This window comes from Magallana gigas, chromosome 4 (assembly GCF_963853765.1).
Source record: "Magallana gigas chromosome 4, xbMagGiga1.1, whole genome shotgun sequence".
Taxonomy (NCBI): domain Eukaryota; kingdom Metazoa; phylum Mollusca; class Bivalvia; order Ostreida; family Ostreidae; genus Magallana; species Magallana gigas.
Genome location: NC_088856.1, coordinates 43,927,154 through 43,943,353, shown reverse-complemented (window position 1 = coordinate 43,943,353; position 16,200 = coordinate 43,927,154). Strand labels below are relative to the sequence as shown.

The 16,200-nt window shown below is 32.7% G+C and overlaps 1 protein-coding gene across 1 annotated transcript; it reads right to left on the bottom strand.

Moving 5' to 3' along the window:
* Positions 1 to 4,622: 4,622 nt before the first annotated feature.
* Positions 4,623 to 15,333, bottom strand: LOC105332084 (transforming growth factor-beta-induced protein ig-h3). The gene is made up of 6 exons (XM_011434522.4): positions 15,094 to 15,333; positions 12,877 to 13,106; positions 12,110 to 12,305; positions 10,119 to 10,214; positions 7,627 to 7,743; positions 4,623 to 4,838 (listed from the first exon to the last, which is right to left on the bottom strand). Exons 1-6 carry the CDS (start codon positions 15,281 to 15,283, stop codon positions 4,753 to 4,755), a joined length of 915 nt encoding a protein of 304 aa, XP_011432824.3. The 5' UTR covers positions 15,284 to 15,333; the 3' UTR covers positions 4,623 to 4,752.
* Between the last annotated feature and the right edge of the window lie 867 nt (positions 15,334 to 16,200).

The following is a 16,200-nucleotide window of genomic DNA, read 5'->3' as shown; positions in this document are numbered from 1 at the left end:
AATGTAAAGAAATACAAAACGTATATAGCTTCTTAAGATGCCTTAATAATATTGACAAACTACTGTGAAATATGCATACAACAAATTTCTTGATTGTTGAGAATACCAAAACTCCTAATGATCAATGGCTTTTAATTTGATACGTCAGAGCAGAGTTTTGGTTGCAGTACGTATACTGTATCAGACGGATCTATATGATATCGTTCACTCGTAGACTATTTCAGCGTGAGATTCAGCTCTCGCTCTCTCAGTGATGAAAGAGCGGTTCATCAGGATAGATGTCGCTGTAATTACTCAGTCAGGTAAGTTTTACTGAGTTTCTTTTTATTTTGCTTTAATTAATCAATGTTAAAGAAGTATGTTTAATTGTTTGTTTTTTTATAAAGTCAGTATTAACTAATTCTTTTTTATCAATGGATAAAAAACCTCATTATTTTATTTATTTATTTTTTATATTCTTATTTTTGTTGTTTATTTATTATACATTTCAGATGGACGATATTCGTCAATTGTCGGTTCTGAATAACTCCATCAACATTTTAATTCCATATGAAGTGCTTTTGAAACCTCAGCCAGCCAACACCTCAGTCATGTTCGACGATAACATCGATGAACATGGAATGGCAACGTATAACATCGCCAAACTTATGAGGAACATATGTATACCAACAATTGTCTTCATCGGAGTTTTCGGGAACTTTGTGTCAATGTTGGTCTTTGCCTCGAACTACCTACGTAGCTCTTCGTCTTCTACATTCCTAGTTGCCCTCGCTTTCGTGGATAACGTTTTTCTTTTGTGCCTTTTTCTTTCGTGGTTTGATGGATCCGTGAGAAATATCTTGACTTCTCTGCCATTATGTCGGATCATAGCTTACTCAACGTATATGTCCAGTTTTCTCTCTGTTTGGTTTGTAGTCGGATTTACTGTCGAAAGACATATAGCGATATGTCATCCTCTTCATGCTAAATTGTTTTGCACCAAGGTTCGTGAGCGAATAACAGTTATTTTGTTACTAATTATTTCAGTGTGTCTTTATCATTTCTCATTCTGGACAACTGACGTTGCTATTTATCCTTCAGAACGTATTGCACGGTGCTCAATCGACAAATCCTTCATTCACTTTCTAAATATAGTCACGTGGATTGATACAGTACTCACAATGCTTATCCCTTTCGTACTGATCTGCTACATGAACATCCGAGTGGCTTTTACCGCTGCCAAGTTCCAAGAAAAAAGAAAAGCCTGCTTATCTCTGAGTGATGCCAAAAGTGTAAAGCTGAGAACTTTTCGCTCAAAACAGCAAATGCGGGTGACTCGAACACTTCTCCTTGTGTCCACTACATTTTTGGTGCTGAATTTGCCCAGTCATGTATCTAAACTTTCCAGCTTGATATCTGTTTCCACCCTCGATATCAACATGACACAATATCTGATTCAGGAGATATCCCAAATCTTATACTACTTTAGCTTCAGCATGAACTTCTTTCTGTATGCGCTTTACGGAAAACATTTTCAGAAATCTCTCAGGTTTATGTACGAGTCGTTCAAACTGACGTGTGGGTGCACCGATAGAACAGGATATTTACAAAGGACAATGACTTTGAGAAGTTGGGTTTAAGGGGGTGGATGGTCGTTGGCATAGAATATATTGATCTCCTTTAAAAGAAGAGCTCTTTAGAACGATTATATTGCAAAACATTCAAATTTAAAGCTAAAATTAATGGGGGTTTTACTGAATGATAATTTGTAGCATAACACACTGTATGAGAAATACAACGTAGATCTGGACGTTAATTTGTTATCCACCCAACTTCTTTAAGCTCTCATGGCGTAAACTGTGATGTGCTTGTTAATGATGTATGTTTTTTTTTATCAATTACTGTTACTTGATTAGTTTTCCCGGTTTCTTCAGATCTGTGTGTAATAACTGGTATACATAATTATGACAAAGCATAATAGAACAGGGTTTGCCAATAAAACAGAAATTGGAAGAAAAATATAAAACTAACACAAATTGGCAATGTATATTGTGATTTTTTTCATGCGCAGAATATTTTCTTATTTCCTAAAAAAAAAACCTATTGCGATGCATAGTTGTGTAGAAAATGAAAGTACTGAACAATACACAATCCATATCATACAGGTATCAGTTAAACGAATGCCAAAACCTAGCGCAACCCAAGAAAAATCACGGAATGATAATGTCTGACTCAAATTTCCACATAAGAATAATTGGCTATATCATTCATCTCAACTTCTAATGTACATTAAGTACATAAACAATAACTTAATTACTTCAACTAATTAATTCTTAATAAGTGTAAATGTAAACAATAAACTGCTATATCTGATGTTTTATGCAAACAATAAAGATAATGACCCTTTGCAGAAATAAAAAAATTAACACAACACGCAAACACTGGTATGCATTTTTATATGCAGTGTCGCTACCCTCAGACCCACAAAAATCACCAAAAAGAGCATTTTATGTAACACATTAAGCAGAATTTAAATGACGAATTAATGTTGAAGACAACCATAGCCTCATTTAATGCTGTGTAATTTTTAACTAAAATTGCTTTAATAATGATCCAAATTGAACCATAATCCAAATATTTGTAAACGATATTCTCATGTGCATGTGTCTACGTGCCATCAATCAGTTCTCTAAAGTCTGTCATTCTCATAAGTAAACGATATGTCTTGTTATTTTTCTCAAAAATGTGAACAATATTGACTTTAATGAAATGTCTTGAGTGGAAAAAGTGTTAAGTAGGTGACAGAAGAAGCACATCACGTTCATCCCTTTTAAATGTATTATGGGAAGGGTGGATCTTCTTATTACCATATACAAACAACAAAGTACACGTATATCATATTAAATTGCTGCGTATTGTTTCGGTTTTTTTTTTAATACGAAAACGATTTTTTTTGTATTGTATATATTTGTATATATTTACAACACGTGTCGTCTGTAAATGTTTTAACGATAATACTTCTTGTCCGAAGTTGCCTGAAATCTTACCATTTTTTATAATAATATTCTTCGATTGTGTTGTGTTTCAGAAATCATAAAAATGGCAAACATTATTGATTTTATCTCAACCGATCAAATTTTTTGCCGGATATTAATACTTGAGATCTAATCGTATTAGGAACTGTTAATACTAGCAACATATAAGGTTTGTAAAACAAGTTTTACCAACAATGAAACTAGAAAATATTAAGGTACAACCATGATTCAGAAGGTTGTTTCGTTAAAAAATCTTTAAAAAAATGAATTCTAAAAAGTTCAATTGAATGATTTTAATGACAATAATAAAAGACTTAGGTCTTTGATATAAAGTCAATATTAATATTGACTGGTTAGCAAAATTAATTCCATCTATCATACCTGGCCCCGCCGTCACCAACGTTCCTCAAGTCAATACTCAGCCTCAAATCTGAGGTTTTACCTCAAATTTATGCACATTTCTTTAAAGGATTTGAGTTGAGGAATGTGTTGAGGAATTTGAAAATGTTGGTGACGGTGGAGCCTGACCAATATTTTGCTTTGTAATAGTCATCTGGCGAAATGGACTGTCATTGACTGAAGCGTTATTTTATTATGTAATGTTAATTCAAAGAAACATCATTAAAATTACATGTATATACATCATCTAACATTTGTTTAATATAAAAAAATATAGATTTTACGTTTTGTTCATAATGACAATGACGTCTTTACATAATAATGGTCTACTTCCTCTTCGGCTGCTTAATGTAGGTTCATGTAACCTGATACTGATTATCACTTATGCTCTGTTAATTATCAAATTACCAAAGTTCAAGCTCTTGTTAAAACACTTTTAAATGTAATTTCTGTTTAAAAATTTTAAATTACCCAATACTTCAAAACTTCTTATAAAAATATAAATTGTCAAAATGGACAAAAATGACCAGAACTATCTACATTGCAACACACTTAAAGATCAATATCTTAATTACGTTTTTCATCAACTTATCTACACCGTGGAGAGTGTTTGTTTTTATCGAGTAAGATAAGGCTTGGCCTTATTGTTAATTACTAAGGAACTATTTCGTTTTCCCGTCTTCCATTTTGAATTATGAAAATATGACAAATAAATTGAGAAATAAATATCGCAACAGCGTTTGGTAATCTACATGTACACGCATTTTGCTGCAATTAGCGTCAATGTTACCCAAAAATTGCTCTGCCTTTACGTGCTTCATTCATTCACACTGAAGGTTTCTTGTAGACCTTCATTAATTTTCAAGGATTCCGTTCTTTTCATTCTCTGGCACTTCGTGATTTTTGTCCTGTGTGTGTGTTTTGGAGCCCGCTCTAGACGTTGTTTTCCTCTGGTCATATACCATAATCTATGCTATATTGATCCTCGTTTTGGATACATCTAACGTACCATCAATTGCTTTTTTAATTGATTTTTGTACTTTATCTTCCATGTTTTTTCCCTTCTTTTTTTGACGGTACTCTATCCCCGTAGCCTCAGAACGGGACAGAAATTTACTATGATAGTATATTGTTTTTTTTGTCTTTGCTGGATGGCGAGCAAAGCCCCCTAATTAAAAGCAAAACGCCATTTTTATCAAGAAATATTGATAAACCGGTAATATTTAATGCAGTATACAAATAGACAAACAGAACGATTGACAACAACCAGAGTTAAGGGATATAAGAAATAAAGCATTTACGTGTTCGCAGTCGCATCATAAAACAATTTAATATGCTTTTATAAGAGTTTATTGATTATATGTAGAACTCCATTCTTCAAAGAGACATCCTCCTCAACAAGTTTAGCTCCGCTCACATAAACACCTGTTAAAAAAAAAATTAAAAAATCGACACATGTAAAAATATTTAGTAGCCGAACTACAGAAATTGTAAAAAAAAAAATTCAAATAGAACCATTTGAGCATGACCTTTGACTTTTGATAGTCGTAACTATCTATCTAAATCAAAACAAATTAAACATAACGCCGATTTCGAGTACAAATTGCAAAGATTGCACAATCTCAGCACAAGGACAGTATTGATATGCCCAAGTCGCTTTTCTGTTTGGCACATCTACCCAAAGTCCAAACCCTTGTTCGAATGGTACAGAAATGATTGACTTCTTGATTGTTTGATATTTATTTACCTAAAAACTTTAACCTATACAATACATATATAATAAATGTTATTAAGTACATTTATTTAAAATGCATCTGTACATAAGATATTTTCCTGTCTTTGATTAAAAATGGAATGTGGTGATATCGAACAGTGTTCAAATTCAAAGGTCCAAAAGAAAAATACAAAACAGGAGCAGAAAAACACAGACCTAAAAAAAAATGGAGTTAGTATCAGGTGCCATAAAGGAGTGAGCATCCTTTGCTAATTGGTCACACCTATCGTGTTAAAAGAAAAACCAAGGACGCCAAAGAAAACAAATGATTTTTCTATTCAAGCACTATTTCCCCTTGGAACAACACAAATTGAATGAGCGCGCATTTTGACAAATCACTTCGAAAAACAGTTAATGTACTTTGGAAAAAAAATCAAAGTTCGTTAACTTTTGGGACCAGGCTAAGCACAGTAACATGTTGATGTTATCGATATTAAGGTAAAGATCTAGTAAATGATTTCAGAGTGTCTTTTTGGTGCTAGAACCATTATGATGTCATAATTGATTTGAAGAATCTTTTTCCCGTACTTTACGGCTTTAAAGGAATTATGTAGAAAATTAAACAATTTCTTGACATTTTATGTTAAATCATGGGAAAAGTAATCCCGGTGCCTATATTCAATTTGACATCATTTTAAAGAGGAGGCCAAGAGCTTGTTTAATTCCATTTTTGGAGAGACTGTAGGCATTCTAGATATATTTCATTTGTCCAAAATGGACAAAACTCCGGAATTTCTTCCTCTATTCCTTCATATTTCATCAAGAATGACAGTTTAAAACATGATTTTTCATTGTGTTCACCAAACATTATAGCACCGGTACACCCTGTGAAACAAAGCTATTGTTATGAAGCATCATCGAAAGAATTTATATCTTTAATCTTATGAACCTGTAGGCACCTTTCATTTACTAGATCTTGACCTTAACGTCAGTTGAGTATATCAAACATAATATGCTTTTTTTTAAAGAATATCTGTGCAGAGAGTATATACCCTGATTTGTTTTTCAGTTGATATCGTTTGCTTAATGTATCGCTCTTGTTTATACTAAAATAATATATCTGGTTTGAATATCAGAGGAGGTTTTATATCCGGACATGTGTAAATGTTCACCATGCTGGAGAATATAGCTTGGCTATTTCTATATTGTATTTGCAGTACCATTATACTTAATTCATACGGATTTTTTCTCATTTTAAGCTTTGTGATGTTTAATCCAATATGTTGAATATCATATGTTTTGGAAGAAATGATAAGGGGCGGTGATTGAATAAATATGGACGAAGTGCATATTAATTTGTGACAACAAGTGCTTTGCCACAGTGTCCACGAGCTTGTAAGTTTTTGCAGCCGTGATTGTAAATGTGTGTATGAATGTATATCTGTTTAACGATTGTTGTATAAATACACTAATGTGTAATATACAAAAGATAACAGGCATGTCAATGAACTTCTATTTACTGTTTAAAAGATTTCCTCCCTTTTCTTTTCCTTTGTCCACGTCATAAGGCACTTGTGACGTCATTGTGACATCATATTTTTAATTATTAATGTTCTCGATAGTAATGTTTATTTTTATATGAATAATCTGAATATATTGCTCAGTCAGCCTATATCATACCGATAGTCGAATACTGCTCTCTTTTTTTAATGTCCATGTTTAATTACGTTGTTCTGTACTCCTTATTTCGAAAGAATGAGCATTTATTTCCTTTAGGTTTTTTTTTTATTTTGTTTTTTGGAGTGATTAAATGGTAAAACATTCTATACTATCTAATCGACCGGTCTTGATTAAAGTAAAATAATTCGGAGCATAGTTACAATGAATGTAAGGAGCACTTGTTGTATATTAAGGAGCATGCACAACTTGATCAATGTCATTCAGTTAACTGTCATGTTGTAGGTGTAAATACAAAATTTACAGTTGTCATGTTGTAAACTATGTATTTACATCATAAATTCAAAATTTACAGCAAGACAACCGAAAAGTGACTGAAAAATGACGGAAATATTTTACAAAGTATGCTAAAGGGACTTTTTATAAAAAAAAAAAACCCACCATTTTGTAATACAAAAGAAACCGTTCTATACATATATATCAAGAACATTGTCAGTGACTGTTTTGCTATCCAGTGCGTATAATAAAAATTTTAAATACAACTGTATGTAATATTTTTCATATTTCATACATGAATAAATGAGGCGTTCATTCTAAATGAAAAAAAATACTCTGAAATAAGAACTGCTACTATTTTGAAGGACTTAAGCGTTAGCATTTGCATTATTTTGCCCCCCCCCCCCCCCCCCCCAAATAAAAAAAATCACAAAATGAGTCATTTATGATTAATTTTATATATTTGTTTTCTGATAAAATTGCATTAACATATTTTTTAATTGAATTGCCCCTTCGTTAACTTGCGCTTGCGTGCGTCACAATTACCTTGATTTATCTTGATTGGAAGCTTTGTCCCAGGTAAGTTAGTAATATATCCGCCGTCAAGAATTCTAAGGCCGTTGGTGTAAAACGTGTTGTTTACCGTGTGATTTCGGAATAAAGCTGGTAACAAATAACAGTACAATGAAATGCGCAATGCATACCACACAGTGCAGCTGCACAACAGTGCAATTGCACAAAACACATCATATATTACAATTAAAAAACTGATAGCATCTAGTACAACATTGATGCACAACAAATATCTCATAACGCAATTGTGCGACACCATACAGTATAACTGTACAACAATAATGAACAGGATAACTGTACAAATAATAATTATAATGGTACAACAAACACAGCACTATATGATTGTACAACAGCCACTTCAAAATGCAACTGTACAGCAGTTAACACACAATACAGTTATATTGTACACAAACACTACATGCAAATACAATTTTACAACAGAAACTGCATAATACAATTGTTCCACAGACACTGCTTAAGAGAATTATTCTACAGACATTGCATAAGACAATTGTTCTGAAACGGTTGACAGATATATATCCCCTTGTTTGTTTGTTTTTTATCAGTAATTATTGTAAATAGTGTAATTAAAATGTCAAATGATTAAAATAGTTATTCAAGTATTTTGTTAAAAAAACCCAACAAAAACAGTTATTGTAGTTTCTTATTAGTCAGAAAGACTTATAAATCGAAAAAGTATGTTTGGTTGTGCTTAAGCACTTATGTTAGATTTAATGCATTGGGTTTAAAAGCCAGATGGTGTCACTATTTAGTTGTTCTATGGTCTGTACAGTAAACCTGGCAAGATTCATTTTATTCTTCGTTTGCATTCTCTATAAAACTCGGACACGAACCTAGACGCCTGGTCAAGGCCCGACACGTTACAGACACGTTCTACAGACTCTGCATAATACAATTGTACAGCAGACACTCCATAAGACAACTGGACAACATACACTGCATAAAACAACTGGAAAACATACACTGCATAAGACAACTGTACAACAGACACTGAATAAGCCAATTGTACAACATACAGTGCATAAGACAACTGTACAACAGACACTGCATAAGACAATTGTACAACAGACTCTGCATACGGCAACTGTACAACAGACACTGCATAGGACAATTATACTACAGACATTGCATAAGACAACTGTACTACATACTCTGCATAAGACAATTGTTCTACAGATACTGCATAAGACAACTGTACAACAGACATTGCATAAGACAATTGTACAACAGACACTCGAAAGACAATTGTACAACAGACACTGCATAAGACAATTGTACAACAGACACTGCATAAGACAACTGTACAACAGACTCTGCATAAGACAATTGTATAACAGACACTACATAAGACAACGGGACAACATAAACTGCATAAGACAACTGTACAACAGACACTGCATACGATAATTGTACTACAGACACTGCATAAGAGAATTGTACAATGGACACTGCATCAGACAATTGTACAAAAGATTCAGCAAACATGGAAAAATCATAATACCATCAACAAACTCCCCGCTTAGATTTCGGTCTTACCTCTACAAACTATACCGGCGTGTGACCAGATCTCGCCGAGTACCATTTCTCGCCAGACATTTTAACGTAATTTTATCAATACATAAAATTATAGACGAAAAATGACGTTACAATGTACTGGCGAGAAATGGTACTCGGCGAGAACTGGTTGCACGCCAGTATATTGTTAAAATATGTAAAAGTGATGATAATTAGCTTGCCTGTTATTTGTAACTTTTTAACCTATATTACATAACGCCTTTCAAACAAAATATCATATCAAACTGACTTCTAAGTTTTAGTACATTATTTCAATTTAAAATTTCGTGAACTAAATATTTCAATTTTGGCCTTTCTAGATTTTGCGTTTTGATCAGCTGATGTTTTTACTGTGTATTGAGCTTCATTTTAATTAGTTCTGTATAATGCCTGTAAAAGGAGAAGAAGAAAAAAATAATCGGCTTGGGCAAGTTACAAATCTAAGTACAGTAATGTAAACGTTGCTGTCTGTTTCTAGTTTTTATCATCACGTTTTATGAAAAAGGAAAACATTTCGTTAGATTAGATGCAATGATGATTAAATAAAACGTTCCATAAATTTTATAAGTTAGCTTTCTTTAGCAAATTTCATCTATAAAAAATACTAGATCAGTGGCGAATATAATTATGACTGATTCTGTAGCTGCCGGTTGAACATCATTGACTTTTATTTAAGTTCAACACGCAAAAACATATAGCATTTTGATCCCGAATGTCATAAACCATCTATTTTTATAATATATAATGTGGTTAGGAAGCAGTTTCTCTCTCTCTCTCTCTCTCTCTCTCTCTCTCTCTCTCTCTCTCTCTCTCTCTCTCTCTCTCTCTCTCTCTCTGTTTTCAATAGTTTTTCTTTTATAATCATTTATTATCCAGTATGAAGACCATACCTTTAATGGTTGATGCGTTAGTCAAGAGACTTGTAAAGTTAGCTCCCATTTCTTCGAAGACGGCATCGGAAGGCGCAAATAATGTGATGTTTTGCTCTATAAATAAAAAAAAATATTAGTATTGGAAAAGTAAAAAAAGGTAACAATTAAAGTCCCAATAAAACGAACACAAAGTTCTGCTGATCTGTAAAAACAGTAAGTATCGAAGGAAATTCCTGCATTTTGTACAGAACATAAAGATTAAGTTGATAGATTCTAGGTTGTCGATCGCATTTAGATTTTTTTAAACGTGCCACCATTAGATGAAGACATTTTTGTATGAAACTTGTGTTCCATATATTAGGATATGACATATTTCCTTAATGACTTTTTTGAAACTTGCAATATGCGCAAAAAGATGGATATCAATGTAGATTAACAGATGCTAATGAGGAGTAGCATTTACCATTGATTAATAAACTTGCATTGCTCGTCATTATTATCAGATTTTTACTTCCCTGTACTTTATAATCAATCAAGACCAGACGTGTGCAAGTCACGTAATACATACACCAAGAGCAAAGGCGGTAAACATTGCATAGGCTAATAATAATCAATCTTTAGCAAGAGATAAGAAATAACGACTCGATATACCAGTTCCAAGCTACATTTAAAAAAGTGATGTCATTGACGCGCCGGTATTATGTAATGCATTAACTCAGAAAAAAATAATTGAGGAACCACACTATTTGATAAATGATGTTGATTATTTTTATGAGAAACCACCGATGTTCAAGCTGTTGCAATTGTTTAATAACTAAAATTTTAAAGATATGTGTAACCTCGGCAAATATATCATTCTACTATAGTATGAAATTGAGAAACGATATTTGTAATTAACTTTAGATGTTTTTCTTTTGATTCTTTTCCCTTTTTACTTATATATGTATATGTGTACTAGGGTCTCCTCTAAAATACCCACTTCTGTACTTTATTATGTTTGATTTGTATAATGATATATGATGAACTGCAAAGCTTAAAGAAATTAAGAATGAGTGAATGATTATAAGTGAATGCAAAAAGTAAATGATACTGTTAAAATGCACCGTTACCTAATTAAAAGTGACTAATTATACAATTACGCACATTACTTTGTCCATGTTCTCGATGAAAAGATAATGTTTAAAAATCACTATACAGATGGAATTTATTTTACATGTATCTGAAATCAAGCTAAATAAAAAAATAAATATCAGAAAGGAGAAACCTTTTAAAATTTGTCGGAGTTGAATGCTAAGTAACAGAAAATAAAATCAAAGCATGGTGAGATGACTCTAATTTTTGGATGCTGAGTGCTTGATTGAACTGACAGACCGATAATGAAATAAAACTAGGTCCTAATTAGCCGCCTTAGATGCCATGCTGATCAAAAAAGTTGAGGAAGCTGAAGTCATTTCACTTAAATATCGGATACAAATGATCAAACTACCTTCCTCGGTTTTATTCCTTATGTTATCAACCCACGGTCTCTCTCTTCCAAATGCCATGCATACAGCGCTATTATTAAGAATCATTCATTTAACGTTCAATTCCTGGTTACTATGCGTGCTGGGTGCATTTTTATTTGAAAAGGTTCATAATTAAGGAAATCTAGAAAAAAGGGTGTTATATTGATTGTCCCCTCTGCTTCAATCAGATTGCCCTTCTTCATCCAAGCTGCAGGTTTGTAGCTCACGGTCTGATAAAAACAAATCGGATGACGATCAGATCGTCCAGCTGATTCTTTTTTTCAGACCGGGACCTAGAGACCATTAGCTACCCCCTTCCAAAAACTAAAATCAAAGATAAACTTATGACAGAATACTAGTAATTAAAACCAGATCATTCAAATTCCAACATTTTTTTTCATTTGTTAGAATTGATGATTTAAAAGGTAATCATTTCTGCTAATTTTATCGTCAAAGCAACTACAAGTATTTAAATAATAAAGGATATCATATTGTTTTCTTTACTGTCAAGGCTGTCTTGGTAGCCTGCTATCTGCATCAACATAGCTAGTTTCCTGAGCCTGCTGTTCTCTTGAATGTAGTTTGAAATTGTGTCATCGGGGATGCTATAGAGGACTCTGTCTATGACCTGAACAACCCCGTTCGTTGCCTGCTGGTCTGCCTTTATAAGAGTGGCTCCAGACACCGACATTATCGAGGGCTTGAAATAAGATCATAAATTCTTATATGTTTTTTATAAATTATTTCTATATAAGACACAAATGTGTTCAGAACTTCAGACGCTGTTTTTGTGATAAATGGAATATTCATTCATTTGTGTTTTCAGACGTTGGCGAGACATTTATTTTGATATGCAAAAAGAATTTGCTATTTAGGAGGCAACGATTGTATTGTGGTTATTATTATTAGAAACAAAATTAATTGTTCATTATGTAAAGACTATTAGCACGGCGTCCGTGTTAAAACGATCCGTAAATAATATACATGTAGTACGTCAAAAAAAAAAAACCAGAACACTGTGCTAGACTGGTCTATAAGAAATAAGAAATGCTTGAAGGTCATTGATATTTTAGGGTTAAATACCCCTCCTTTGGACTAAAAAATGTAATCAGAATAATTTTTTTTTTGTTCAAAACTTTGGAAAAAAATTCTAAAAGATATTTATAGAGTATGACCAAAATGCATGATATTTAAAAAGTGTAAGGCATATATATGATGTGTAGATTGTTAACTATTTAGCTTCCTGAATGCATGTCATCAATCGGACCAACCTCCCCCGATTTGTTGTTATAAATGTTCAGTCTTATCGAGGTCCCATCCAGAAGTGTCGAGGTTATCATGTTATTGGACCATTTCAGAAACGATAGGTTTCCCTTTGTTAAGTGGTACGATGTTAAGTCGTGTAGCAGGCGCCAATTATCGTCGTTCTGCAGCTTCTTCATCACCGAAGGCGGCAGATTATTAAAGGCGTCATCGGTCGGAGCGTAGACGGTGAAAGGGCCTGTTTAGTAGAAAAAAGATGGATTATACGAGTACCTATTATATTTAACTGTGTAAGAATTTCTCACCTACAGTATTGACATTTTTAGAAAATACACGCACATTTACATACTTGTGACAAATTTGAGTTCACTATTGCATGTTTAGTACATGTATATTCAAAGGGGATTCAATAAGTAACGATTTTCAGGAAATAGCTTACTATAGCGACATATTTCATCGTCATGATACTAAAAATTAAAGTACAGATGTATAATTTTGTTGTCGTTCTTACATTATTTATTTATGTAATAATTTTAGTAAGTCAGGAATAAGTAGTATTGTCAGGTGCAAATTTAGATTATCAGGAATCAAATTAATCATGTTGTATATTTATTTCATAAACTGAAATATATCGGAAAGGAGAGTATATATCTTAATTTTAATTCAACACTTTACGACATTTGCAATATAATGCGACATATATGGTGTATGAAGTCATCGATCGATACATATTAAGGACATCTTCCATTAGTAGGAACTAGATTTTGACCCGTGCGTGCACGGGTTGACATAGCATATGATATCGGACATTTACGAAATAGATACATTGACACACCGTATATTGTTGACATTTGCATTACCAAGCTTTAAGCCTACAATAATGATATTAATTTCACTACATTCTGCTGAGTTGGAATAATATAATCTGTGACTGCCTCCCATATACCCGTAATGTAGCAGAAAATCGCATAATCGCTCCAAAACGATCTTGGAGAAAATTAATAAAGTTGCATTGATAATAACAGTCAAATTGTTCATAACAAACCACGTTGAAGCTGTAAATACCTTTCTTCGAAAAGTTTAATTTTATAATTGCAGAATTCAACATTTCTTCAACAACGTTTTTTACACACCATGTTGACAATCAAAACTCCCGGGATTTTTTTTTTTATGGTAAATGCACTGTGTTAGAGTTATTTTCTTTGATGAACAGACAAAAAAATTCTAATGAAAACTTATACGCATTTGTTTTATCGTGTCTGAGTTTATCCTTGCAAAGGTGATATTGTGGAAACATAAAATAAAGAGCCTCCCGTGATTTATCGTGAATGTAATGCGCATGCGCAAAATTGTAAAATCCAAAAAATTCAGATGATTTCCGGAATTTTTTTAGGAATTTTCGTTGATTATTAATTAGCGAAGCTTGATTGAGAAAAAATAAAAACAAATTGGTAATCTTCAAGAACCAATGATGTTTAGAATATATAAAACAAAAGACAGTACTCTTCCGATTAATTGGTATTAAAGCTAAAAAATTCGAGTCTATTATTTTAATATAGTAGTATAGATATTAAAATTATAACAAATTGCATATGTAAAGAATCACGCACAGCCAACGTGGATCTAGTTTTGCTGATCTTGCATTCATTTGTCAGTAAAATACAATGTTTCTCACTGCGAACATTTACTTGGACAATTTTGATTTACTTAACATTATTACGCATATTAGTGAATCATTATTCTGCAAGTAGTTGGGTTTTTTTCTTCAAGCATTGACGTCATAAAATTTCAAACCTGTGATACAAACCTACCATCTTTGTACTGTAGAATAGAAGGACACACAAGTTTTATAGTTATTTTTACCAGAAAAGTAGAACACAGGTTTAATATTCAGGATGCTCTTTAAATATGAAAAAGGTATGTAATTTGACTAGATAGTGTTAAACTTTCCTAGAACCCCCCTTTTCACCCTCTAATCTCCTAGTTGTTCACTCGCTAAGTTTCAATTTTAATTTTTGACATAAAACTGCAATCAAACTATAAAAGAATGGTTAAAGCGGACAAAGCAAATAAATTCTTTAATTTGTAGCATGATAATGAATTAGAATTAAGATTAAGTATAGCATCTGCATTCGAAGTATTGATCAATAAACGGCTAAGACTACACGGTTTACCGTGCTCTAGTTCTTGTACTACAGTGTATATATCAACTAGCGCTTACAAACCTGAGGCATTCGCAGATAGCGTGTACATAAATCCAGTAGTTTCCAACAACCCGCTGAAAGATTTAAGTCCCAACTCATCCAGAAGGTCATATATACTCCACTTAGGTCCGGATTTTGGCGGAGTAGCAATGCATTGTGAGCAACAATTGGCTATATTAAGTAAAACCACGACCTGCACGGTCTTAAGCATTTCGAAAATTGTTGTTACCTGTGTCAAAGGTCATAAAGTAATGGCGGCTCTTTGTGATAACAGATCCACGGTTAAGATATTGATCAACGTTGCTACTTACAGTAGGAAAACTGTTTTTATCAAGCATTTACAATCGTATTTAAATGTACATGATTGTACTTATAGTCCAGTCTTGCACTAAAATTATTACCTTCAGTTTGTTATCTCACACATCTTTATTCGAAATATGAAAAAACTATGCAGTCAAGTATACATGCATTAGAAAAGAAAAAAATCATGCAATTATTTTGCTTATCCTGTTAAAATGAACAACTCTTTGTTTTGTAATCAGATCTCCGGTTGCTATTGCTAACATAAGTGTCGTATTGCTATAAAGAAAATGGATGAATAAAGCGTGTAAAATGCCCATATGAGGAATAATTAGATACTACAAAATTAAAATATCATTAAATCTGATATATATATATATATATATATATATATATATATATATATATATATATATTTAACACTGTGCCGGATAATTATGCCAGTGCCAAGGTGGCATTTTTGCACCCGCTTAAGATGCAGATTCGGAAAAATCCATGTATACCATATGATAGACCATTATGTAGAGAGTATATAACCACTTCTGTTTTTAGTGTGTTTCACCTGACAGTTGAGATATTAACCTTTAAAAATTAATATCCCATCGGAAAATGATAACTCCCGTAGGAGAATTGATTCTCCTACAGGAAATATTGACAATCCTATAGGAATTTTTTGAATTCATATAGGAATTATATTTCCTATAGGAGAATGGTATTTCCTGTAGGAATTTGATTTAGACGTAATTTTCCTATAGGATATTAAGTTTTCCTATCGGATTTTATCAAATCCTATCGGAATTGAAATTCCTATAGGAAGTTCTTGTATTC

Excerpts from the sequence above, each read along its gene's own strand:
- LOC105332084 (XM_011434522.4), bottom strand. The coding sequence starts at position 15,283 with ATGCTTAAGACCGTGCAGGTCGTGGTTTTACTTAATATAGCCAATTGT. Across the intron at positions 13,107-15,093 it reads GCTATCTGCGAATGCCTCAG|GCCCTTTCACCGTCTACGCT; the intron begins GTTTGTAAGCGC and ends TCTACTAAACAG. Across the intron at positions 12,306-12,876 it reads ATAACAACAAATCGGGGGAG|CCCTCGATAATGTCGGTGTC; the intron begins GTTGGTCCGATT and ends TCTTATTTCAAG.